Source organism: Vitis riparia, chromosome 19, assembly GCF_004353265.1.
Source record: "Vitis riparia cultivar Riparia Gloire de Montpellier isolate 1030 chromosome 19, EGFV_Vit.rip_1.0, whole genome shotgun sequence".
In the NCBI taxonomy this organism is placed as follows: Eukaryota; Viridiplantae; Streptophyta; class Magnoliopsida; order Vitales; family Vitaceae; genus Vitis; species Vitis riparia.
In genome coordinates, this window is record NC_048449.1 from 21,711,142 (window position 1) to 21,737,869 (window position 26,728).

At 37.7% G+C, this 26,728-nt stretch overlaps 1 protein-coding gene across 17 annotated transcripts; it reads right to left on the bottom strand.

The window, feature by feature from the left end:
* Window positions 1-712: 712 nt before the first annotated feature.
* LOC117908912 (putative disease resistance protein RGA4) lies at window positions 713-17,654 on the bottom strand. 17 transcript variants are annotated; one of them, XM_034822752.1, is made up of 14 exons: window positions 13,726-17,654; window positions 12,575-12,809; window positions 11,989-12,441; window positions 10,655-11,201; window positions 9,568-9,916; window positions 8,976-9,384; window positions 8,562-8,761; window positions 8,335-8,458; window positions 7,282-7,407; window positions 7,084-7,173; window positions 6,832-6,969; window positions 1,799-2,379; window positions 1,611-1,710; window positions 713-1,087 (listed from the first exon to the last, which is right to left on the bottom strand). In XM_034822752.1, the coding sequence occupies exon 1, from the start codon at window positions 17,578-17,580 to the stop codon at window positions 13,744-13,746; it is 3,837 nt and encodes a 1,278-aa protein (XP_034678643.1). In that variant the 5' UTR covers window positions 17,581-17,654; the 3' UTR covers window positions 713-1,087; window positions 1,611-1,710; window positions 1,799-2,379; window positions 6,832-6,969; window positions 7,084-7,173; window positions 7,282-7,407; window positions 8,335-8,458; window positions 8,562-8,761; window positions 8,976-9,384; window positions 9,568-9,916; window positions 10,655-11,201; window positions 11,989-12,441; window positions 12,575-12,809; window positions 13,726-13,743. The 17 variants fall into 17 exon arrangements, with proteins under 17 accessions (XP_034678643.1, XP_034678650.1, XP_034678642.1 ...); XM_034822759.1 differs by lacking the exons at window positions 7,084-7,173; window positions 7,282-7,407 and adding an exon at window positions 2,482-2,552; XM_034822751.1 differs by having other exon boundaries at window positions 7,084-7,407.
* Between the last annotated feature and the right edge of the window lie 9,074 nt (window positions 17,655-26,728).

Below are 26,728 nucleotides of genomic sequence, written 5' to 3' on the forward strand. Positions count from 1 at the left end.
CACCTATTCAACTCCCCTTTAGGTGTATTGTATAATTGAGATTCACTTTTCATAGTAAAATTATTACATTTTAATTATTACTTGAGTAAAAAAAGAAATAGCTTCTAAATTCCTTACAAGACTTTTAAAAATATTTTAAAATTTGCCTACGAGTTTGAATACTCTAATAATTATAGAAATAACAAAAACATTGATGGATAGAAAATTTACGAAGTCAAATTTTATGAGAAAAATTGTCATATGATACTAAAAAATTGTTTTTGAGTATCATTCATATTATAACATATTACAAATCAACAAAATAATCTTATTTCTTTGTATATTGTTACACATATCAACCAATAAAGAATAAAATAATCTAATTTCTTTTCTCTCTTGTTACACATATCAATCACTCATATTTGAATTTTGTTATGCCACTCATGCATTTTGAACCTTAGAATTTTCTTTAAATAAAACAAAAATAAAAAATATGAACAAAAGAGATATTTGCATTTAATCTTGTAACATTGCCCCATTTGATGACATGTAACAATCAACTGGCGCATAACAATCATTTACTTATGGCAGCTTACTGCCTGGCCAAGTTTTGGTCAAGTGGGACCACTTGGACCAACTTTATTTGGGTTGCCTACCTATGTTATTGTTTGGGTACCCACATAACTGTCACAACCTATAATTGAAATTTCATGAAATGATTTATTAGAACACATTAACAAATCCCATTAAAGTTTCATGAAATACATTTCCAACGTAACTACATGAATCACATTTATAGATCACCGAAAACATTTGTCACACGAGAAGTTCTTTGGAATGGTGATTAATTTTTGCTTTTGAAATAGTCTAGGAACTGGAGATGGAGGTGTCATTGGACTGTTGTGAATAGTAAGCTTTGATGTCCTACTTGGACTTTTCACATTGATGTGCCCTATTCGAGTCTCTCTCTTGGTGCTACGCCTGCCATGGTATTGCGTCCATGGCTCACCAAGTCATCTCCTTGCGCAAGGCATTGAGCCCTTGTGCCTCCTTGCTATTGTCCTAGATCACTCAGGAGGCTTTAGTGCCACCCCATGAGGCCTTAGTGCTGGATGGTCCTTGTCAAGGGCTAACATAGTCAAATCCATGTGAACTTACAAGAAATGCCAGTGGCATAAATGTGAATAAAACATATCAGACATCTATATTTGTTGAAGTACTTTTTATGATAGTTTCCATTACTACTTCATCATATGAATATTAGACTCTGTTTGACATTAATTATAGGAAGTATTTTTAATCTAAAAGTTTTCTTGCAAAAAAAGAAATCAAGTGTTAGACAAAATTTAGGGAACACTTGTAAAAATTTGAAAAATTACTTAGTAGTATTTTCTAAAGAAACACTTGATAGGTATTTTCATTAAAAAAACACTTTTAGAGAAAATACTTCACTAAAAATACTTTTAAGTAAAAATATTGCTAAACACACTCTTACACTCTTATTATGTTTTATTAAAACAATATGGTAGTGCTCAAATATGAAGAAGATGAAGCTAATTTAGCAATAGATGCTCAAAATGAATTTTAAACATTTTACAATTCATCGAAATTTCAAAAATAGATGGACTTACAGAAAGGCTCTTCATGAAAAGATATTCCACATCCTCTACGGAAAGTTTGGTGCCCTCTACAATGATATTCAATGGAATGGTACCATCTTCTGAAGGACAGCTGCAAGATACAATATCTCAGTTGAATTCAGCAACAACTTTTTGAATCTTGCCTAGCAATCACTAGTAAAATGATATTGTTAACATACCTGAAGATGATATCCATCAAGCAGAGAATGATTTCTATTAGTTTCTTCTAATTCTGAACCAATGTCGGTTGAGAACTCAGCAGCACTATGGACACAGCATAATTCTTGATAGCAGAGTAAATCATCATAGTTGGATGCCTGGAGTATCTAGTAGAGCCGCTCAACCTTTTTCCCCGGGAGACTTTCTATCTGTAGGAGTTGGTAAAACATTTGGCTCCAATGAAGACATTGTGCAGTTCTCTTTTGGTAAATCATCAGGCGCAATAGCTCGCTGGGCCTAGGGATCATTGATGCAGAATTCTAAGAGATTGGAATTGGAGCATCCAGTCGACACCAACTGATAAAATATGATAAAGCTCAAAATTCCACCATTACTCGAAGCCTGTAAAATACACTTGACCGAACTGCTGCAGGAAATACTGAGAGGGTTGTTTCCGGAATAAGGTTGAGCTGAAGATGTTTTATGACTCTATTGGACCATCATCCCCAGGGAGGCCAAATATGTGGAGGTTTCATTCCATTGATCCCACAGCCAAGTATTTTGCACCTATCTGGACCAAATTTTACTCGAGTTGTTTTGCCTGCATGAAGGACCAGAAGAAGTCATATTGAAGATTGTAATGGAAGAATGATAGGACAAGAAGATAAATGTGACACAAGTTTGCAAGAAAACGAGACAAAACCTGTGCCAGACAAATTAGTGAAAGTTTTGATTTAGCTCCACTCCGATTTTACATTGGCAACTTGGTAAACTCTGCAAAACCAGAAGCCTTAATACCAATTTCCAGTTAACCATAATAAGTTCTTCTAAGGTTTCATTAAAAACCCACCTATTGTAATATTTCAAAATACATGAAAGAAAATGATACAGCACCATCAAACCCCCAAACTATGTCTAGAATAAGCATCTATAACTGAACTTGCATATAACAGGATAGTTTAACAAATTCAAAAACTAGGTTTCAAAGAACTGCCATCTGAAAATATTTTAAAGATAGGCAGATGTAAATTAATCATAACGGCTAGTATCAGAAAAAAGAAAAACCAATTTAACAAAAAAAAAAGGTTAGCTAAATAAATTTATATAGCTTGCCATTGCAAGGGTCTATCATGGATGAAATTACAAGCTGCCACATGAACCACAAAAGACAAGTACCTTGCAGATTTTAGAATTTTCTTGACACACAATTTGACACTGAATATTCATTTTCTAGAGAAGTTCTTGTTGAATATAATGTATTTATAGTGTATAACCTTTCCTTGTTAATATAGGACACATGTATGGTAGTTAGGACTCCTAGCCTTGTATATATATATATTTCTCAATTGTAAGTAGATCATTACATTAATGAGAATTAAGGTCTTTCTTCTTTCTCTCTCTCTCAACATGGTATCAGAGCCAAGGAAGAAAACCTAATTCTTTCCTGTTTCCCGTGTCATCAACTCCGGGAAACCTTCCGGTGACCGTGTTTCATTCCGATCACCTTCCCCATCTCCCAATACTTTCCGGTCAGTCGGATCGTCGACAGAAACCACTCACCGCCGGCGAACTTTTCCGGCGAACTTTCCCGGCGACGTATTTTTCCGACACCGACCATACCAGAAGGAGCGCCTGGAGGAGATCTCCAACTTTTGTGAAGGCACCGGCACCAAAAGAGCATCCACGCGCCGTCCACGCGCAATTTTCCGGCCGGCGCGTGAGGGCGCGTGAGGCCTTTTCCGGCGACGCGCCTCCTCCTCCAGCCTCGCCTGACGCCGACCAGCCTCCCTACCTCCCTGGTTCTCCCATCTGAGCCCTGCACGTACCTCTTTTGGGGATTTTTGTCTCCGTCGGCCCTCCAAACAGTCTTTCCGGCGAAGCTTCGACTACTTTTTCTCGACTCCAATCCCTGCACGTGCCTTGGGAAGTGTTCTTCTACCTTTCTGGTGGTACCACGCCGCGATCTGAGGCCGTCTCCCTTTTTCAATGGTGCCACACCGCAATCTGAAGCCGTATTAGGGCTCTCTTCGATCCAAACATACTTCATTCTCCAGATAAGTAGATATGACTACTAAAAATTCCATTTTTTCCGCTGTTATATCTGGATCTCCTATGATTACTTCGGAGAAATTGGTTGGTAGTGACAATTATCTTTCCTGGTCTGCCTCTGTTGAACTTTGGTTTATGGGTCAAGGATATGAGGATCACTTGATTACACAGGAGGCAAATATCCCTGAGGTTGACCGCGTACAGTGGAGGAAGATAGATGCACAGTTATGTAGTGTATTATGGCAATCGGTTGATCCCAAGATTCTTCTTCATCTTCGGGCCTACAAAACTTGTTTTAAATTTTGGACTCAGGCCAAAGGATTATATACGAATGATATCCAGCGTCTTTATAAGGTGGCTTCTGCTATTGTCCATCTCAGCCAACAGGACTTGGATCTATCTACTTATATTGGCCAGATTGCCTCTCTTAAGGAGGAGTTCTTAACTGTGATGCCTCTTACTCCTGATGTTGGGGCCCAACAAACACAGCTTGACAAGTTCGTCATGGTTCTTACTCTTATTGGCCTCCGTCCGGATCTTGAGCCTGTCCGCGATCAGATTCTTGGTAGTTCATCAGTTCCGTCCTTGGATGATGTGTTTGCTCGCCTCCTCCGTATCTCCTCCACTCAGACTTTGTCATTTGATAGCACTTCAGATTCTTCTGTGTTAGTTTCTCAAACTAGCTCTCGAGGAGGCCGTAGTGGTACCCGAGGAAGAGGTCAACGTCCTCATTGCACCTATTGCAATAAACTTGGCCACACTCGCGATCGTTGCTATCAGTTACATGGACGACCTCCTCGCACTGCCCATGTGGCCCAGTCCTCTGATTCTCCGCTGCCTCAGCCTCCGAGCTCTTCCGCATCTCAGGCTTGTGTTGCCTCTGTTGCCCAGCCTGGTAATGCCTCTGCCTGCCTTACCCACACATCTTCTCTTGGACCCTGGATTCTAGATTCTAGAGCTTCTGATCACTTATCTGGTAATAAGAATTTTTTCTCCTCTATTACTACTACCTCTGCTTTACCTACTGTTACCTTAGCTAATGGTTCTCAAACTGTGGCTAAAGGTATTGGTTTGGCCCTTCCTCTGCCTTCTCTACCTCTCACTTCTGTCCTTTATACTCCTGAATGTCCTTTTAATCTTATTTCCATCAGCAAAATCACTCGTACTCTTAATTGCTCTATTACCTTTTCTGATAAATTTGTGACCTTACAGGACCAGAGTACAGGGAAGACGATTGGCATAGGACGTGAGTCTCAAGGCCTCTATCACCTCACCTCAGATTCATCTCCTACAGTTTGCATTTCCACTGATGCTCCTCTCCTCATTCACAATCGTCTGGGCCACCCTAGTCTCTCCAAGTTCCAGAAGATGGTCCCTCGTTTTTCCACTTTATCGTCGCTTCCGTGTGAGTCATGTCAGCTTGGGAAACATACTCGTGTCTCGTTCCCAAAGCGTTTGAATAATCGGGCAAAGTCTCCTTTTGAGCTTGTCCACACTGATGTTTAGGGTCCTTGTCGGACTGCGTCTACTTTAGGATTTCAGTATTTTGTCACTTTCATTGATGACTATTCTCGATGTACTTGGTTATTTTTAATAAAAAATCGAGCTGAGTTATTCTCTATTTTCCAGAAATTTTATGATGAAATCCAAACCCAGTTCAATATTTCTATTCGTGTGTTACGCAATGACAATGCCAGGGAATATTTTTCAGCCCCATTTACTTCGTTTATGTCTCATCATGGGATTCTTCATCAGTCTTCTTGTGCTCATACTCCTCAACAAAATGGGATAGCTGAACGCAAGAATCGACATCTTGTTGAGACAGCTCGTACTCTCCTCTTCCATAGTAATGTTCCTTTTCGTTTTTAGGGGGACGCTGTTCTTACCGCTTGTTATTTGATTAATCGTATGCCCTCCTCTGTCTTACATGATCAGATTCCTCACTCCCTTCTCTTCCCTGACCAACCACTTTATTTCCTTCCCCCTCGTGTCTTTGGTTGTACTTGCTTTGTTCATATTCTCACTCCTGGACAGGACAAGCTTTCCGCCAAAGCCATGAAGTGTCTCTTCTTGGGATACTCCAGACTTCAGAAGGGTTATCGTTGTTATTCCCTTGAGACTCATCGATACTTTATCTCCGCTGATGTCACCTTCTTTGAGGACTCACCATTCTTTTCCACCACTTCTGAGTCTCTTCCTGTTTCTGAAGTCTTGCCTATTCCCATTGTCTCCCCACCTGATGCTATGCCTCCTCGACCACTTCAGGGTACTGTGTTTTTATTGGAGGTAATCTAATATCTTGGAAGAGTAAGAAACAAGATGTAGTGGCCAGATCTAACGCTGAAGTCGAGTATCGAGCTATGGCTTTGGCAACATGTGAACTCATATGGTTGAGACATCTTCTTCGAGAGTTGAGATTTGGAAAGGATGAACAGATGAAACTCATATGTGATAACCAGGCCGCATTACATATTGCATCCAATCCAGTCTTACATGAAAGGACCAAACATATTGAAGTTGACTGTTATTTCATTAGAGAGAAGATCGCATCAGGATGTGTTGCTACAAGTTTTGTTAATTCAAATGATCAACTAGCTGACATCTTCACTAAATCTCTCAGAGGTCCTAGGATTAAATATATTTGTAACAAGCTTGGTGCATATGACGTATATGCTCCAACTTGAGGGGGAGTGTTGAATATAATGTATTTATAGTGTATAACCTTTCCTTGTTAATATAGGACACATGTATGGTAGTTAGGACTCCTAGCCTTGTATATATATATATTTCTCAATTGTAAGTAGATCATTACATTAATGAGAATTAAGGTCTTTCTTCTTTCTCTCTCTCTCAACAGTTCCCACCAATTTTGAGGCTATCTTCCACACAACTTCTGAATTTCTTTTGGTCAGAAATCAATTGTTTGGGCAATAGGACTGACATGTTTTCAGTAGAATGTGAAGAATATGCACAACTATATTACATGAAGGTGGATTGAACTTACTTTCCACCAACATAAGGAATGCCCTTCCTTGAATTGGCAGGAATCTCGCCTTGAAACCCAAGCATAATTTTTGTCATTTCCTGGACAATTTTGGGATCCTCGGTGTAGCTCTCGTAGCATCAACCCCACCTTGGATCTCTGCATACATATTATATATAGATGGGTCCAAGATTAGAATAGTTTGAGAGCCATATGTCATTTCATTAATACCAAAATTTTATTCAAATGATTTTCAATAGTACACCACAATACAGGATGCCAAGGCATATGCACAGCCAGTAGCTCTAACTTCAAGGGTAGTTGTAGGATGACATAATCAGCCAAGTAATGATCAAACATCCTCTGCAATAAAATACTTAACCTAAGTCAGAGTATTTTGAGAATGGGAAGAGTGATACACCAAATTCCCTTTCAATGAAATAGAATATGAAGATGAAGAAAAGTCATTACCATTACTGTCCGTATATTTCAGAGTATTTGGATTCTCATGCTCAAGAAAATTTAGAAAAGTGGGGAAACCAAATTTTCTTATGATTTAGTACTATATGTGCTCCTCACCAAAGTGTTAGTATTCTACTGTATATGAGAACAAACAAAAAAAACTCAGAATTGCGGGGGAAAAAATTATATAAAGGGCAGCAATAAATTAATAATCCAAAAACTAAAAGCACATAGAGAGAGATGGAGGAATTATAGACCTCAATAATGAAGAGATTATAGACAACAGACAAAAATGAAAGAAAGCATATAGGTTTAGGAGAACGATGAAATTAATAAAAAAAAAAATATTAAAGTGAACTCTCTTTCCATATGTGTTAACCATCGATAAGCCATACACATTTTTCTCTCCAATATTGAACCAATTTGAGTAAGTTCTCAACATTATATTCACAACCAAATTGAGTAAGTTCTCAACATTATCTAAACTTTGGACAGAAAACACAAAGCAACTTATGATTTATTGGCAAATGATTAGTCGTTCATGATAATAAGCATGAATAAATTTCAAAACTAACCTAATTATTCAACAAACATGTACAATGAATTTAAATAACATTATTAATTTTTCCAAACGTAATTGGTTGACATAATTATAAGTACATTCATCCAAAAATATTAAGTTAACTCACAATTCAAAACCATGGAGAAGGTTTGCCTAAAATGGGATCTATTTAAGATTTCGTATCTTCAGTAAACTACTTTTGCATCAGAAAAACAGAAACAAAGGAAACAATTTTAGAAGATCGACAGTATAATGATAAAAAAAATGGTCATAAAAAATGGAGGGATTGCACTCCTGAAATATATTATAGATGACATGCTTGAATGAAAGAGCATAGTAGTCCTCTTGACATCTTTCAATAAGTATAACATTCTGATTTTCATGTATACATTATCAAGTATCGTTATAATGTCACTTACTCTTGCAATGGTACTCCCTTTCAAAGTACTTTTTCAAACTACTGAGTCTGGCTACTTCAGATATGAGAAGAATAGTGCTACCTTCAATGGTCATTGCAAACCATTTAGGTTCTCGAGCTTGAGAAGCTTCAAAGATGGGAATTAACCAAACTCATGTTTTACTGATTCAGCAGTATATGCTGCTCACTCAACTCTCAGCTATAGACTACACATGCGAATAAAAAAATCAACATTGCAAGCAAAGTATAGCACTTTTTTAACAAACTGATTGAGAAGTAATAAACAATAAAGGGATCAAAAGCATAAACCTGAATAGAAAGAATGGTTGTGACCAGTAACAAAAACTGAGGGCTAAGGTCGGTGATTGAGATAACCCTTTTCATATTCATCAGCCATCCATAACTGGCCAACATTTGTCTCTGGAACATCGAAGGGGCTCAAACAGCATAACTGCGTTGTCATGGTGGCTCAAGCACTCACAAATAGCATGGAAAACAATTCTCTTTTGCTTGTGTACCCAAACGTACAATTAAAAATGAAAGAAAAGGCAGAAGTAGAGGAAATATTAATTTATCAGTGTCTGTCTCCAACCTATTAGTCATGATGAATATTACTAGAATAATACAGTATTTGAAACTGATGGGTTCTAAAACAATAAACATGAACCGACAAAAGTAGGAAGAGAGGTTGGTAGTGAAAACCTAGAATTGTGGAAGACTCACTCGAATTAAAAGAGACCAGTGAGTCCTTCATGCATCAGCCATCCATTACTTGTCAATATAAATTTGTCCTTTTCCTTTTGGCATCTTCTCCTTGTGTATTAAGAGGTTTTGAGGCTATGTTGAGTGCCAACGGATTGTTACCTTCCAGTGGTGTCAAGCCACCAATCCATATGGTTATGAGGCTTCCATTTGAATTGTGTGCCACTGTAACCATCCTCATTCTCAAACAGATGTTCTTCTTAGCGGCTGTGACATGCTGAATACGTTGAGACAAAGACATTGTTCTCTGCATAGACAGTTTACAGTCTTGGAGAGAGGGGAGGTGTCACAGTCCCACCTCTAGCGGAGATATTTGGAGACTTCCATGAAGACAAGGCCAATGTGAACTCAAATCAACTTTAGTTCCTCACTATTTTGAAGATGCAAAATTTTCAAAAAATTAGTGATCTATGCATTTATTCAAACATAGAGACAGTAACATTATAAAAATTGAAGTTGTTAAAAGGAGTACAGAACATTGGATTGCAAAGCTGAAATATGTTGTAGATGACATGCTTCAATTGAAGAACAGAAATCCTATTAAATCAGTTACCATTGCTAGTCCATATCAATTTCAGGAAAGTTGAAGTATTGAGTGACACATTCCTTCCGGCAGTGATTTCAATTCCAGGCCAACAGCATTTTCAAGCTCATTAAGAGATGTCAGGTTGTCTTCTAGTCCGGCAAAGTTACAAAACAAGAGAAATTGATGATTTTAAGGATTTCCAGAATGTTAACATTTCCAAGCTCCAATAGAGGAGGCATCAACTCATTATTCGACAAAAAAAGCTCTCTGCAACATTTATTCCACCTCTCAAAGGTGATTAAATATTGCATCCACTGATAGAGATGTCCAAGCCCCACCATTATCCTTTTTTACATTGAATTTACACCAATTACATCTGCAAGAAAATAGCAAGATCATTTTAGCAAAACAGAACTAGCAACTGATATCTTTAAAGATACATTTTTCAAACTTTACTAATTACAAGCATGCTTTCAGGCCACAAAGGTTCAACTAAATTATAATATCAAAGGAACATTGCATTTTCTCTATGCTAACTCTATCAATGGTTGACATAATGATCAAGTGTTTTTGTCTATGTTGTGCTTTGGTTCAAGTGATATTTAGAAAATAGTATTAAAGCATCAGAATATCCTACTGTTTTGTCTATACTAATACATACACACAGCATAGAGAAAATAAGGAGTGTAGAAAATCAATGATGATGCGGTCATCGATAGTGGGAGAAGGATTGCCTGAATTGAAAAGAAAGCAAAATTCCTTTCTGCATGAGTCATCTAAGAGTATAAATTTTTGGGCCATGTGAAATTTTAGGCAAATTCAAGACTGATCTCCTTTGGGCTTTAGGCCAATGAATAATCTCGAGTTTTGAATTTGCAAGAAAATAGTAACTAAATCAACCCTAGCGTTTTCCAAAAATCTTAGGATGTAAAAATTAAAGTAACATGATTACCTTGATCCTCAATTACCAATTAAGAACTTGTCTAATTGTACATTAATTGGAAGATGCAACATTTTCATGCTCAGTGATCTAAGCATTTTTCCAAATAGATTGGGGAAAAGAATGATAAAAATTGAAGCTATTGAAAACAGGAAGAAACATTGGATTGCAAACCTGAAATACATTGTAGATGACATGCTTGAATTATAGAACAGAAATCCTTTATGAATCAGCCATCCATGTCAATTTCGAGAACATTGAAGTGCTGAGGGCACACATCCCCCTCTGGCAGTGATTTCAATTTAAGGCTGACAGCATTCTGAAGCTCATTAAGAGAGGTCGAGTTGTTTATTCAGTCTGATAAAGCTGCTAAACAAGAACAGTTGATGTGAGGCTACCAATACAGTCTAGTAATGTTGTCAAACGGTTCCAAATTGTGAGTCTTTGTAGAGTGCTAAGGGAATCCATCTCGTCTAGTGGTGATATCAATTGAGGGCAAGAATGAATTTGGAGCTCTGCAAGTAATGTGAGCCTGCTTATCCAGCCTGGGAATGTTGTCAATTTAGAACAGAGAAGAGGGTCTGTCCCTCAGCAAGTGAGCAAAGCCTTTCCTATTGCACCAGCTCTCAATAGCCCGTCAAGATATATCGGAAGGCATGAGCAATATTCAGCTTGTCTTCACCATTACCTTTTTTTGCATTATCTTGAAAACTATTAACACCTGTAACAAAATATTTAGTTTAAGAAAGCTTCCAAATGTATGGAAAGAAAACATAAGATAAGAAAATCATTTCAACAAACATGTTTCGTTTCATGTCTCAAAATATTAAGATTGAGTACTTTCAGGAATGAGAAAAATGATGCTACAAATTGCCTTTCAGTGAAAGTAAAGATGATCTCAATACCATTATTGCTTTACTCCATAGCATTTTAATTCAAAAGGTCAAGAAACCTGAAATAAAGGGTGACCAAATTGTCATATGATTCAGTAAGATGCACTACTTGTGCAAATTGTTGGTGTTCTACTACATATGAAAATTAGAAAAATCAAAACTCCAAGCAGAATGTGAAAATCTTTAACAAATTGAATGAGAAGTAATAAATTAACAATCAATGGTTTTAACATGTAAAGTAAATGATGGTCCTCTCTCTTTACTCAGTTTTTTTGATTGGCTAGGTGCTAGTTGAGGGCTGGTATTGTATTTCCTCCTCTTTTTGTGCCCTTTGGCGCCTTTTGTATACTCCCTGTATGCTTTTGGATCAGCCTCAAGGTGCCCTTTTCTAATATATGCTTTTTGTGTGTTTGCCTATAAAAAAAAAAATGGTTTTAACATGTAAAAAGCAGATGGAAGGGTAGCAACATAGATTTTCCCCCCTTTATACATGCTGATTCATATGAGAATTAGGAAAACAAAATTTTAAACAAAGTATTTAAACTCTTACAAGATTGATTGTGAGATTATAAAAAATGAAGGCTTCAAAAACAGGAGAAATGTTTGATTACAAACCTGAAACATTGTAGATGACATGCTTGAATTGAAGAGAACAAGATCAATTCAAGAATCAGCCATCATTTCTAGTTGACATCAACTGTGGGAACTTGAGAAATTTCAGGGGGTCAGTCTTTGAGTTTTCCTTTCATCATGTTTCTATGCATAGACAGTAGGCTCACGGCACATCTCTTCTGGAATTGCTTTCATATCAGGGCAATCAACAACTGAAGGTCAAACCGTAAAGATAGCTTTTGAGGCTTCAAGGGTAGTGATTAGGAATCACTTGAGACAGACACATTAGGACACAACAGCTTTGAATTTTCAATAGCTTGAGAAAAGTGAGGTGTGGAATCGCTGCAAAAGACAATCCTAACTTTCCAGTTACTGAAGGAAAGTGTTTCAGCCACAATGCTATCTGCTTTTCTTACAACACTATCAGGTTTTTCTTTGATGTGGCAACAATTACATCTGCAATAAAATAGTTCACCTGATAGTTACATGATCTATTTAACAAATAAGATTACAAAGGTGCACAGGATTCTAAATAGATAGATAGAAAAATAAAAGATGAAGTAACCATCAATAACAGGAAGAGGGGTACCTGAAATATATGTTTGCTATCATCCTCATTCTCTAACAGATGAAGTTCTTCTCAACAATTGTGACAAGTTGGATATGCTGAGACAGAGACATTGTTCTCTACACAGACAGTTTACAGTCCTCGAGAGAAGGGAGGTGTCACAATCCCACCTCTGGCAGAGATATTTTGAGACTTCCATGAAGAGGAGGCCAATGTGAACTCCAGTCAGCTTTAGTTCCTCACTGAACTTGTTATTCTGCTGCATATGAGTATCAATAGATCATAACTAAAAACATAGTACAGAGTTTTTAATAAATTGATTGAAAAATGAAAAATGATAAATGACTAAAGGACCAAAAGCTAAAAAAGAGAGAAATTGCAAACCCGGATAATGAATAAATATTATGGATGGAACACAAACTAAAGAGATTATAGATTGGAGAGCATGGTGGAAGTGAGTTAACTCTTTCCAAATTGTGTCAAATTTAATGGCTTTTCTAATTGTACATTGATTTAAAGATGCAAACCTTTCAAACTTAGTGACCTTTTCAAACTAATCATTTTATCAAACAGTTTGGCAGTAAATAATAAAAATCGAAGCTATTAAAAGCAAGAAGAAAGATTGGATTGCAAAACTGAAATATATTATAGATGATATGCTTGGATCAAAGAACAAAAATATATTATGAATCAATCATCTATTAACTTTGAAGCTCAAATTCTATATTGGCATCTAGTAGATATGAATTTTTGCCATGAGAAATCCTTACACCAAACCAAACTTTTGGCAGTGATTTCAGGCTGGGGAATTGAAGAATGCAGGAAGTGATTTCAAGATGGGCCAAGGCATACTCACAAACTTCTTAAGTAAATAAGGTGAATCTGCTATAAAATAGTAATTAAATCAAGGTCGATCTTTAATTATAATTTTATATGGTCATTAGTAATTGAATTGAAGAGCAAAATTTTCAAACTTACTCATTTAAGCATTCCATCAAATGGATAAGGTGCGAACATAAATATTAAAAGCAATTTTTGCTTTATATGCTAATATAGTCAACTTTTGCTACACATAAATTACCTAAATAGAATTCATGTTATGACAAGATATTGATTGTAAAAATAATAAAAACGAAGGCATAAAAGAATGAGAAGAAGGGTATGTTTCAAACCTGAAATGGTTTTCTGCATCAGTCTCGTCTTCCATCAACAGATTTTATTTGGACATGAGCAATCTTGGGCCAATCTTCACCATTTTCCCTTTGGCATCTTTCCGATAAATGTGGACAGTCGGAGATTTCGAGTCTGTGGAGGGTTGTGAGGGAACGCATCTCTTCCGGCAGTGATGTCAATTTAGGGCATTCACGAATTTGAAGGTGTTCAAGTGAGGAGAGGCTGCCTATCCAATCTGGTAATGTTGTCAAACCAGACCAGTCGTGAATTGTGAGACTCTTGAGGATTCTAAGAGAACGGAATTCTTCTGGCAATGATGGCAATTGATGGCAAGAACCAATACAAAGATGAGTCAGTGAGGTGAGGTTGCCTATCCAGTGAGGTAATGTCGATAAACGAGAGCAGTCCCAAATTTGGAGAGATCGGAGAGTGGAAACATGTTGATGAAGCTCATCCAAGGATGCCAAGTCATGACAAGACTTGATATCTAACTGTGAAAGACGAGGAGATGGAGGCAGTAGTAAGGATGTGAGCTTAGGGCATTCCCTAATCAGAAACTTAGAAAGAAGAGGGAATGAATGCAGTTCCAAGGATGCCAAGTCATGACAAGACTCAGTATCTAATTGTGAAGGACGAGGAGATGGATGTAGTAGTAAGGATGTCAGCTTAGGGCAAATGGAGATCTCTAACTTAGAAAGACGAGGAGATGAATGCAATTCTAAGGATGCCAAATCACGACAAGACCCAATAACTAATTGTGAAAGAAGAGGAGATGGAGGCAGTTGTAAGGATGTGAGCTTAGGGCATTCCCTAATCAGAAACTTAGAAAGAAGAGGAGATGAATGCAGTTCCAAGGATGCCAAGTCACCACAACACATGATCTTTAATTGTGAAAGAAGAGGAGATGGAGGTAGTAGTAAGGATGTCAACTTACGGCATTCCAAAATCTCTAAATTAGAAAGAAGAGGAGATGAATGCAGTTCCAAGGATTCTAAGTCATGACAAGACACGATATCTAACTTAGAAAGAAGAGGAGATGGAGGCAGTATTAAGGATGTCAGCTTAGGACAAATGGAGATCTCTAACTCAGAAAGAAGAGGAGATGAATGCAGTTCCAAGGATGCCAAGTCATCACAAGACGTGATCTTTAATTCTGAAAGAACAGGAGATGGAGGCAGTAGTAAGGATGTCAGCTTACGGCATTCATAGATCTGTAACTTCGAAAGAAGAGGAGATGAATGCAGTTCCAAGGATGCCAACAAATAACAGAACTTGATCTCTAACTGTGAAAGACAAGGAAATGAAGGAGGTGGGAGTGTTGCTAAGTCCCTCCTCCACAATTCCTTCAACTTTTGCATTCGATTGAGAGAGAGTTTTTGAAGAGATGGGAAGAATGGCCCTTCTGATGAACCCTCCTCCATGTACTCTACCTTTTCCAGATGATGAAGTTGTAAAGACTTGAGGTGAGGGAGTCGAACAAAGCATGGCAGAGTTTGGCAGCTTGAACATCCTTTCAAATTAACTGTGGTGAGCTTAGGGAGCATGCTACTCAACCCACCATTCATCATCCAACTTGGAAACCTCTCACCTCCATAATTTTCTACACACAGCTGCTTTAGGTTTGAGTGTGGCTGCAAGCCTTCCAACACTGACTCAGCATCCTCACCCGATTGAGCTCCTGAGCGCTTCCATATTAATCTCAAGGACTGAATGTGTTGTTTTTTCCCCAAATTTGCTTCCCTGGATTCTACCACAGCATCCCTCACATTTTCAAGGTTTACAATGCTTAGCTCTCCTCTGAGGTTGTTAAGCCCTTTTAATTCACTTAGTCTACCAACCCCTCTCCCATTTCCCATATTTCCAACAACAAAAATTGACAGGCTTTGGAGCAAAGTCAACTCTCCTATTCCACATGGCATATGTCTCAAACCCCGACACCAGTCATTCTCCAAGTGTCTCAGATTAATCAATTCTCTTATATCCTTTGGAAATTCTTTTAGATATACACAATCAACAAGCTTTAATGTTTGCAAATTTTTCAACCTCGTAATACTATTTGGGAGTACCACAATCCCACTATAGGAGAGATCAAGATATCTTAGATGACTCAATTTGTCTAGAGATGCTAATAACTCTTTTCCATTGAATTTATTTAGGCTCAAGACACGTAAACGCTTAAACCTTGAAAAATCTATACTTTGAATTAAATCATCTCCATATTTATAATATATTGGAATGCTTAAAAAAGTCCTTATGTGTTTTACCTTCAAATCAACCTTCAACTTGAGATTTGTCAATTTAAACAATGAGACATGGTGAACTTCTCTAGAGATCTCCTTCACATCATCTTCTAAAACAAGGACTTCATATCCTATAACCGATTGTGCAAGGTCATGGATAAGATCATGCATTTTATAACTTAACATATTATCATTAGCATCTTTTTCAGCCTTTTCCAACAATGATCTTGACAATAATTCATCAAAATATTGATTCCCTACCTTCTCATCTAAAGGTTGAATATAGCCCTGCGCCATCCATAATTGCACCAACATGTTTTTCTCAATTTTATAGTCTTTCGGAAATAAGGCACAATAAGCAAAACATTGCTTTAAATGGATTGGCAAATTATCATAGCTTAACTTCAACACAGATAAAACATTATTATTTCCAGCTCCAAGTGACAACAATTTTTCATTATTCTTTATGGACAGCCACTCACTTTCTTCGGTTTCCAAATGCAATATTGTTCCCAATGTTTTGATGACAAGTGGAACTCCATTACACATATTTACTATTTCTTTTCCAATTTCAACAAGCTTTGGAAGCGTTTTTTCTTGTCCTTCTTTGAATGCTAGTTTTGAAAATAAATCCCAAGACTGATTTTGGTTCAAACCTTCCAAATTAACTCGAAAATCAATTCCCATAATTGACGCAACTTTGTTATTTCGAGTGGTCACTACAATTTTGCTCCCCTTTTCAACAACCATCAACAAAGTTCTTAGTTGATCCCATTTTTCAAAGTCTTCATTCCAAACATCATCGAGTACTAACAAGCATCTCTTTTGCTTTATGTTTGCATGAAGATGATCTTTTAAAGCATCCAACTTCAAACTTTCTACATCTTCCTTACTTACGGATTGCAAGATGTTTTTAACCAGCAGCTTTACATCAAAGTGATCAGAAACACAAACCCATATTTTAAGCTCAAAATATTGTACCACTCTTGGATCATTATACACCAATTGGGCAAGGGTGGTCTTACCCAACTCCCCAATCCCAAGAATGGCAACCATGGAAAGAATTCCTTGATTATCAGATGACACCAACGACTTTATTATCTCTTCTTTGTTTTCTTCTCTTCCCACAATTTCAGAGGTCAACACAAATGAGTGAGTCTCTCTCCGACTGCTCTCTACCTCCCCGTGAGTCACGTTCCCTTGAATAAGGCTTAGCATGGGGATTTCTTTTACAATTTCATCCATCTCTTCTTTGATATCCTTGAGTCTATCACTCATCTTAAAACGAAATACAACTTTATTTGAAGATGAGAAGAAGTCACTCACCTGCCTTGCTACTCTCCCACGCGGCAGCTGATGGGTTGCAAAGTCATCCAACAAGTCATCAGCATCATACACAACATCTTTGAGCCTCCTCACCCAAGCTTTTACTGCATCGCTCTCCTCCTGCCTCTTCTCAGCATCAACCAGTACACCCCTGATGGTGTCCAGCTTCTTCGTAAGCTTCGTTAACTCTTTTGCCACACCACACGCAGATCCAATTTGTCGAACAGCCGAGGAGCCTAACTTGGTAAAAACGTCAGCTATAATATTGAATGGGATTTGTTCAGCCATTTTGGAAGAACTGAAACTGCAGAACGCCAACAGAGTATGGTAAGAGAATGAGAAGTAGAGAGAATTGCAAGAGAATACCACCAGACAAGCAGTTTTAGGATAATACATCTCACATGAATTGGGTCCAATATATTATTCTTTAATTAATTAGTCAATAAAGCATATCTTTATTATACTTCAAATTTATGATTTTCTAGGCATGCATTTCTTTATTACAGTATGGCATTATTTTGTGGCATAATAGGAGATGATATTAGAAGTGGGTAGGTGGTGGTGGCGACATTAAAAGTGGGTATAGTGGACTCAAAAGAGAAAAACAACAATAAATGAGGCTGGCTTCAACTTTCAATAAAAGTAGTCCAAGGACAATTACTTTGGGTGGAAAGGTGGAAAAGGCACTAAGGATGCCAAGTTGTGGGGTCCTAATCATCTTTGGATTCTTGAAATAATAAAAAAGACACCGAAGGAATCTAACAAAGCAAAGTGATATAGGATAGCTGGTATCAAAGTAAAGTGAAAGCAGAAAGGGTAAAGCATTTTAGTGGAAAAAATGAGAAGGTGAACACTAAATGGTGGCGATCCATTAATAATTATATTGTCTACCCAAACTTGTTATAGTAAGAATTATGTTTATGAGATCTCCTTCTACTAATAATAATAATAATTATTATTATTATTATTTGATCAGTTCCCATAAGAAAATTCTTTCTTCATAGTAAATATAAAATCTCATGTGAAGGATCATAATCCTTAGTGATAAACCAGATTAATTCTCATAAGAAAATTCCTTTTTTGCAATTTTGAGTAGGATTGTGGAAAAGATAAATCAAATTGTGTGAGGACTCGAATAGGTCATAATACCATAATCATCTCACATATGATGAAGATCAAAGAATTAATATGAAAGTGACCCAATAAATTGTAATGATTAGTAATATGCTAATCATAAAACATATTTAAATATAGTAGTTTAGACTAATTAGATGCTTTGATAAGAAATCATCTTTTCAATTAAAAATCCATAAATCAAACTATGACAAATATCCCAAAATAATATCCCATTAAACTAATCCTATTGCTAAAAAAATAGAGAGACTTCTTGAACCTCTTTTACTCATGTCATTTTTTTCCAAAATAAAGTATTTTTGAAAATATTTAATAAAAGAAGTGAGCTTGAAAGTTGAATAAGGGGTAGATATCAAATCCATTTATTTTTTATATATCATAAGGTCAATAACTAGCCTATTAATTGGGGTTCAGAGTTTACTGATTAGGCTTACAAATAATTGTTATCAAGGATAATAAAGGTCATCATATTTTCTCTTGTTGGCTAGGGTCAAATAATTAGAATAAACATATCAAACAAAATTTTAAAAATTCAAAAATAATTTTCAATTTTAGTACTTTAAAATTATTAAAGTATTTTTTAGAATTTACAATATATATATATAAGGGAAAGTTGTGTTTTCATGGGCCAATATGGTAATAATATTGTTTTTGGAACCCAGGTTTGTGAAAGTTGAAAAACATCTGTTAATGTGGAAACTTATATCAGATTCATGCACTATAAGCCGGCTGTGTTTTTTCTACCGAGCTTGCCCCTCCAGGTATCCACATCAGCAGCCCATCTCAACAAAAAACACCCTAGGCGACTGACCGTTGTTCCTCTCTCTGTCTCATTTGGTACCCATTCCTCTCATCTTTCTACACTCTGTCACGGAGGCGAAGCAGAGGTTCCCACAAGAAAACCCTAGTGTTCAGCCATTCTTTCTTCCCTCTCTCTCATTTTGGCACCCATTCCTCTCATCTGTCTTCACTCGGTCATCAAGGCGAAGCAGAAAATCCCATAAAAATAGTGTAGCCGAGGGTTCTTTCTTTCCTCTCTCTCATTTGATACCCATTCCTCTCATATTTCTTCACTTCGTCACCAAGGCGAAGCAGATTTCAGTTGAGAAGGCCTTAATCCGATTTGTCACATCTTAGATTTTCTCTGTCGAGGTAAGCCATTCGTTCCGTGTTTTGCATTCGCATTCTCATTCATGAAAATCTGCTGTTTGTGTGGGTTTTTTCTGAACCAGGCGTGGCTCAAATGTTGGCATTTAGGAGTTGGTACTGAAATTTTAAATCTGTTGGTAATGAATCATCATCATCTTTTTCAAATCTGATTTTGTACTGTTTTATTTGGATTGACAAATTATCGCAACTCTATTGTTTTGATATAAAGTGAAGGCAAGAATATGGGTTGGGAATTGTTTCGTTGAAAAAGGCATTTGTTTTGGTTTTGGTTTAGAATTGAGAAAAACATATTTTGAATTGATTAGCGAAAAAGGATTTTTTTTTTTCCCAGTGGTGTTTTTGGGTATTGGGAAACAATGCATTTTTAGTGAAACCCATTTATTGGATTGTGTTTTTGGATTGAGCTATGCAGTGGATGACCAAAAGGGAACATTTTTTCGGGATGAAGTTTTCATTTTGAGAGCGAAAAAAGTTCTTAAGAAATGGTGATTTTTAGATGGGAAAGTTGTTCCAAATTACTCAGGTTTTTGGGTTTTTGTGATATTGATGGTTGATGGGTGCTAAAGTTTTCGTTGTGTTTTTTTGTTTTTGTTTTATATGTATAGTTTCAAATCACGTCCCATTTCTTCAAACATATAGTAACATATGTATGGTTACTATATGTTAATGTTCTTGTTGATTAGTAATTGATATTGATTCAGAGATCCGTTTTAGAAGATGGTAATAGGAAAGTGTGGACCCCGCATTTCGGCTCAATGCGTTTCCCACTCGATGGCGAGCTCGATTTTTATTTGAAAAAGTGATTTTTATTGATTATTTGAAAATGACTTGGAGTCGCCACTTATTTTTGTTTTATTTTTTTAAAGGGTAAACAAAATAAGAAAGAAAAACCCTAAGTGTGACTCCTTATTTTGGAAAAGGTGATCTACGAAAAACCGGATCGGGTTCGGGGGTCAGGTTACTTATCGGGAAGGTACGGTAAAGACCGTAGCACCCCTCTAAGTCCCTAAAGTGGGGTCTCTACTAATGAAATGAAGCAATCATGGCAATGGATGAGTAAATCAATGGATACCCCGAATAAATCATGCACATGTGAGAATCAGAAAATGCATAGACAACCAAAGTGGGAATGAGTGCGTACCTGAGCAGCGAGCCACTATGCGCTATCAAGAGAGAGGGTTAGTGCACAATAAAGAGCATAAACATAGCTCACATGTCACTAAATCGAGCACAAAAGTCATCACATGTCACAATTCATTCAAATTGATTTTTTATTTTAAAGAAAATTCTTTGATGTAGGGTCCCCACCAAAGCCCGTTTATTTTTGCATGAATTAATTCCATAAATTCCATTATTCGGAATTACGGAATTTAAATTCATGTTTATTTTAAAACGTTTTAAAATGATGAAAAATTCGAAAGTGGCTCGCCGAAAAGAAAATGGTGGCCAAATATTATTAAAAATGAGATTTTTGGTATTTAAAAAAAAAAACGAAAGGTGAAAAAGTAGAGGAGTCGGGATTATTTGAAAAGATGAATTGAAGAAAATATTTACAAAACGGGACATGGGGCAATTATTTTAAAATCAAAGATGATGAAGAATAAAAGAAAGGAGGACACGTGCCTAAGGCTGCATGCAAAAATACTTGAGTGGGGGAGTTGGTGAGGAATGGCCATGCAGGGATGAAATCCTGATCATAACTGTGCTTACTCGATCAACTCGTGGATTGGGATCATCAAATTCTGAAAACCCTGCGTCAGACTCAAACCATTGAATGTACCGCCATCAATCACAGCGCTGCTGACCTTCTTAAACAGCTCATGTAGTGCCCCTATTTCACTCACACTAAACACTGTTTCCTTTGCCAGAACTTCAGGATCATAAAGACCTCTTGCTTGATTCTGCAGAGAAAGCCTGAAGAGGAAGAGTGAAGTGGCCCGCCCACCATGTCTCACTCCAACAACAGCTTCTATGGAGTTCCTGATCTCGTTTGCCGACAAAATTAATGCATTCGTGCCGATCACCTTCGGGTAAAAGCTTCCCTTTGCGTCAATGGTGACCAATGCAGATTTCTTCTCTCTTATCTTGGCAGCAAAGGCACGCAAATACTCAAGCATGTCGTAATTGCAGTCCGATTCTCTGTCTACCAGCACTTTCACCGAAATCTGACCCATTTCAGCGCCCTAAAATAGATCAATTTATCATCACCAATCATAATTTCTTCAATCAGCTTGCAGAGCCCAAGCTTAACTGACTCTGGGTTGCCAAAGGTTGATGCAATCTCACCACCAGTTACTAGAGCTAGACTGTTCAATGGCATCAAAATCAGCAAGCTCAATTGCAAGTACTCCTGCATCTGCAAAGAGTTCCTCTAGTAAATTGTAAGTCAACTGTCTGTTAACAAAGCAGCTAATCCCATGACCTATAGTCTGAAATTTTCTCATCTCGGCAGCTATTAAAATCTGAATGAATTCGTCCAGAGGCGGGCACAGCTTCTTATTGCATGAGACCTTCACGTCGGCTTGGGATGCTTTTCAGCGGAAGGTGGTCATTGATGTAGGATTCTCGTGCATGGGGGTAAGTAGGAATTTAGGCTCTTAAGGGAGGCTTTGAGGGACTTTCAGGTGATCATGCTGAACGAGACTTCACGTGCACTGTGATGGGATTGAGTATGGGATAGCCACTGATGCTTGCAGCTGAGATTGGATGATGCGCATGCACCTCTGGAATACTGGTCCAGCAAACCGCGAAAACCCAGTACTTAATGCTTGTGCTATAGATGTAAAGCACTCTAGCTGTGGAAAGAAGTCTTTGTCTGAATTGGAAACTAGCTGCCGCTTTGCAGTTAATAGAGACATCAGAATATCAAGGTATCTGGAATGGTTCAGTTCTCCTCCAACAGCATCTGCTCCTAATGCATTGACAACACCAAGCATCCTACCAAAATGGATAATAGGAGGATATGGATTAGAGTAGCTTTTTCTCAACAATTCCGATAAACCTTTTACGAATTCAGCTTCCAAAGGGTGCATCCCTTCATCCAAAATGCATGCGAGGAGGCTTCCCACTCCAGTGCAGGACGCCATCAGCAAACTCTAGTGACAGGTTCCAGATTTTGAATGTGGTGATAAATAATTTTTGCTGATCAACCTGTGGACAACAATGTTGAGATGTTTAGGGGAAATGGCATGCAGTTGACGAGGATTAGCGGACAACAATGATTGATGGGGATAATCTAGTTTTGGCCAATTGAATGATGCTGCTGAACCATCCCTGAACTGACACCTACTAACTGTTTCACACTCCCATCACTATCATACATTCTCTGCATCATTTGTTGCTTCCTGTGAATCCATCGCTGATGCATTTGTGGCTGCAGTTTTTTTTTTTAGTTTAGCATCCTTCCTCACCGTCTTGAAGAGGACCTTACTATTCATAAAGAGATAGAAATCCATAACTCTCCTGGAAGCATGAAGTCCAGTGTACCCGGGATGTGAGGAGAAAAAGAGCTTCTTGTTGGAAATCAAGCCCACGTCGCCTTCCAGCCTGTGCGTTCCTCCCCATATTTAGCATCCTCTGTTTACTTCCCTAAATTAGTGTAATATACAGCCTTTATTATAATTGATTTAGGAGTAATTCTAGCAAGGTAGTTTATTCACTTTCCATGTAAGAGTTTATTCTCCTTCCATGTAATAGTTTATTCACTTTCCATGTAAGAGTTTATTCTCTTTCCATGTAAGGGAAATTCCGTCCGGTGATAGTGTACCAGTCCGGAATTGTCTCATATCTGTAGGCTATTTATTTATGCTTTCTTTCATTGTAAAGAGTATATCATAGAATGAATTGAATCTATGTTCCTCCATAGTTAGTCTTCAAATTCTTCATGGTATCAGAGCAGGTTTAATCCTGTCTCATCGTCTTCATCTTTAGTCAGTTTTTTTTTTTTTTCTCAATTCTATTCTTCTAGGTTATGCCTAAATACGGTCTAGCCTTTGGAATGGCTACCAACTCATCATCCTCTACTTCTGATATCATCATCTCATCGTCTTCATCCTCTCATCAGATGGAAACCTCTCATCTGCCAATCACAGCCCATAAACTGAATGGGCAAAATTATTTGCAATGGTCTCAATCCATATTAATGTTTATACGGGGAAAGGAGAAAGATGACTACATCACCGGAGCTTCGGCGGCACCAGAAACCACAGCATCAACCTACAAGAAGTGGATAGCAGAAAATAATATGGTCATGTCCTGGCTAGTCAACTCTATGACCCCTGACATTGGTGAAAATTTTCTATCATTTGATACTGCCAAAGAAATCTGGGACATTGCAAAAGAAACTTTCTCAGACAAGGAAAACACATCTGAAATCATCCAGATTGAAGGCATCCTCCACGATTTGCGTCAAGGAAACCTTACGATAACTGAATATTTCAATACTCTTACTCGTCTATGGCGTCAACTTGATACGTTTGAGGTTCATAACTGGAATTGTGTTACAGATGGTTTGTTGTATAAAAAGATTGTCGAAGGGAAACGTGTGTTTAAATTTTTGTTAGGTTTGAACAAAAATCTTGATGAAATCAAAGGAAGAATCATGGGAGTAAAACCTCTACCTAGCCTCAGAGAGGCATTCTCTGAAGTGCGTCGCGAAGAAAGTCGGAAAAATCTCATGATGGGATCCCATCAACAACTGAATATGGCAGAAAGCTCGGCTCTTAAGACTCAATTCGCTCCTTTTGACAACCGTCAAAAAATTAAAGGAGGTAGACCTTGGTGTGATCATTGCAGAAAGTCGGGACACTCAAGAGAAACTTGCTGGAAGATTCATGGAAAGCCAGTAGATTGGAAGCCACGTCAACCACTTGAGAAAGAAGGACGAGGCAATCATGTGGCTACCGATGAACAATCGCCACAACCTGAAGCTAGCCCTTTTAATAAGGAGCAAATGGAGATGCTTCAGAAACTACTGTCTCCTCTTTTGTCAGTACAGTCACAAACTGGCTCATCTTCCAACCAGCTCATTGGTTCCGGAACCTTGGCTCACAAAGGTAATTTTTTGAGTGCCTTTACTGTTGGTAAGAAACGTAAAAAACCTTGGATCGTGGACTCAGGAGCATCTGATCATATGACGGGAGATGCGACAATTTTTGATACATATAGCTCATGTCCAAATAATTTAACAGTCCGAATAGCAGATGGTTCACTATCAAAGGTTGCCGGAACAGGTTCAGTTGTGCTATCAAGGGATCTTACTCTCAACTCTGTTCTCCTTGTTCCTAACTTGGACTGTAATCTATTGTCAATTAGTAAACTCACTAAGGAAAAGAGGTGTATTACTAATTTTTCCTCCACTCACTGTGAATTTCAGGATTTGGATTCGGGGAAGACGATTGGCAATGCTGAGGAATGCTCTGGACTCTACATCCTTAAGGAGCGCCATGATCCACAAGAACAACCTCAAATGGCAGTTGGTAGTAATTCTTTTTCGGTTTCATGTCAAAATAACGATAGTGCAATTATGTTGTGGCACTATCGCTTAGGTCATCCAAATGTTATGTATCTCAAGCATTTATTTCCTTCATTATTTCATAAAAATCCAAAATCCTTTGAGTGCGAAATCTGTCAATTATCAAAGCAAGTCCGGTCTCATTTTCCCATTCAACCCTATAAAGAGTCTAGTCCATTCTCAATGATTCATAGCGATATCTGGGGTCCTCAAGAATAAAAGATGTAACTGGTACTAGGTGGTTTGTCTCATTCATAGATGATCACACTAGATTAACTTGGGTATTCCTCATAAAGAAAAATCTGAAACGAGTCAAATTTTCAAAAATTTTAAAAATATGATTCAGACCCAATTCCAGTCAAAAATACAAATTCTAAAGTCTGATAATGCTAGGGATTATTTCAACTCCATTCTAGGAGAATTTCTAGCACAAGAAGGAATAGTTCACTTAAGTTCATGTGTTGATACCCCACAACAAAACAGAATCGCTGAAAGGAAAAATAGGCATTTGTTAGAGGTGGCTAGATCACTAATGTTCTCCATGAATGTTCCAAAATTATTCTGGGGGCAAGTTGTCCTTACGGCAGCCTACCTCATCAATAGGATGCCGTCTAGGGTACTAAAATTCCAAACACCTTGTCAAACACTCCTAAAATCCTTTCCGACTACTCGTCTCATCTCCACCGTCCCACCCAAAATTTTCGGGTGCTCTGTCTTTGTTCATATCAATCAACAACATCGAAGTAAACTTGATCCTAGGTCACTCAAGTGCATCTTTCTTGGGTATTCTTCAAATCAAAAAGGATATAAGTGTTACTCTCCGGTCACAAGAAAATTCTACAATTCAATGGATGTCACATTTTTTGAAACCCAGCCTTACTATCCCAAAAACGATATTCAGGGGAGAATTCAACTCAGGAATATCAATTTTGGGATCTTGAGTCATTCAGTGAGTCACCCATCATCACTGAAAATCACATTCCTCCAGAGTCATTTAATCAGCCCGAGTCCATTGTTGACTTGTGGGATAAGGAGCACATCCAAGAGGAAATGGAGGAAGGAGCACTTTCTCAACAAACCCATGAGGCTGAACCGGGTCCTAATCCAAGCAAACTTCAAGGTAACAACGCTCCTGATGGTACTGTTGATTCCGAGTTAGAAAATGATATTCTTAATATGCCCATAGCTTGGAGGAAAGGAATTCGATCATGCACTCAGCATCCTATTGGAAATTTTATTTCTTATGATAAGCTATCACCTACGTTTCGTGCATTCACTTTTAGCATCACAGAGATACAAGTTCCTCGAAATATTCAGGAAGCTTTCAAGTATCCTAAGTGGAAGGCGGCAATCGATGAGGAAGTTCGGGCGCTGGAAAAGAATGGTACGTGGGAAATTACTGACCTCCCAAGAGGTAAGAAACCAGTTGGGTGTAAGTGGATTTTCACAGTAAAGTACAAGGTAGATGGTAATGTGGACAGGTATAAGGCTCGGTTGGTTGCCAAAGGATTCACCCAATCCTATGGCATTGACTATCAAGAAACTTTTGCTCCAGTTGCCAAGCTCAATACTGTTCGTGTACTTTTATCCTTGGCAGTTAATCTCGATTGGTCGCTTCAC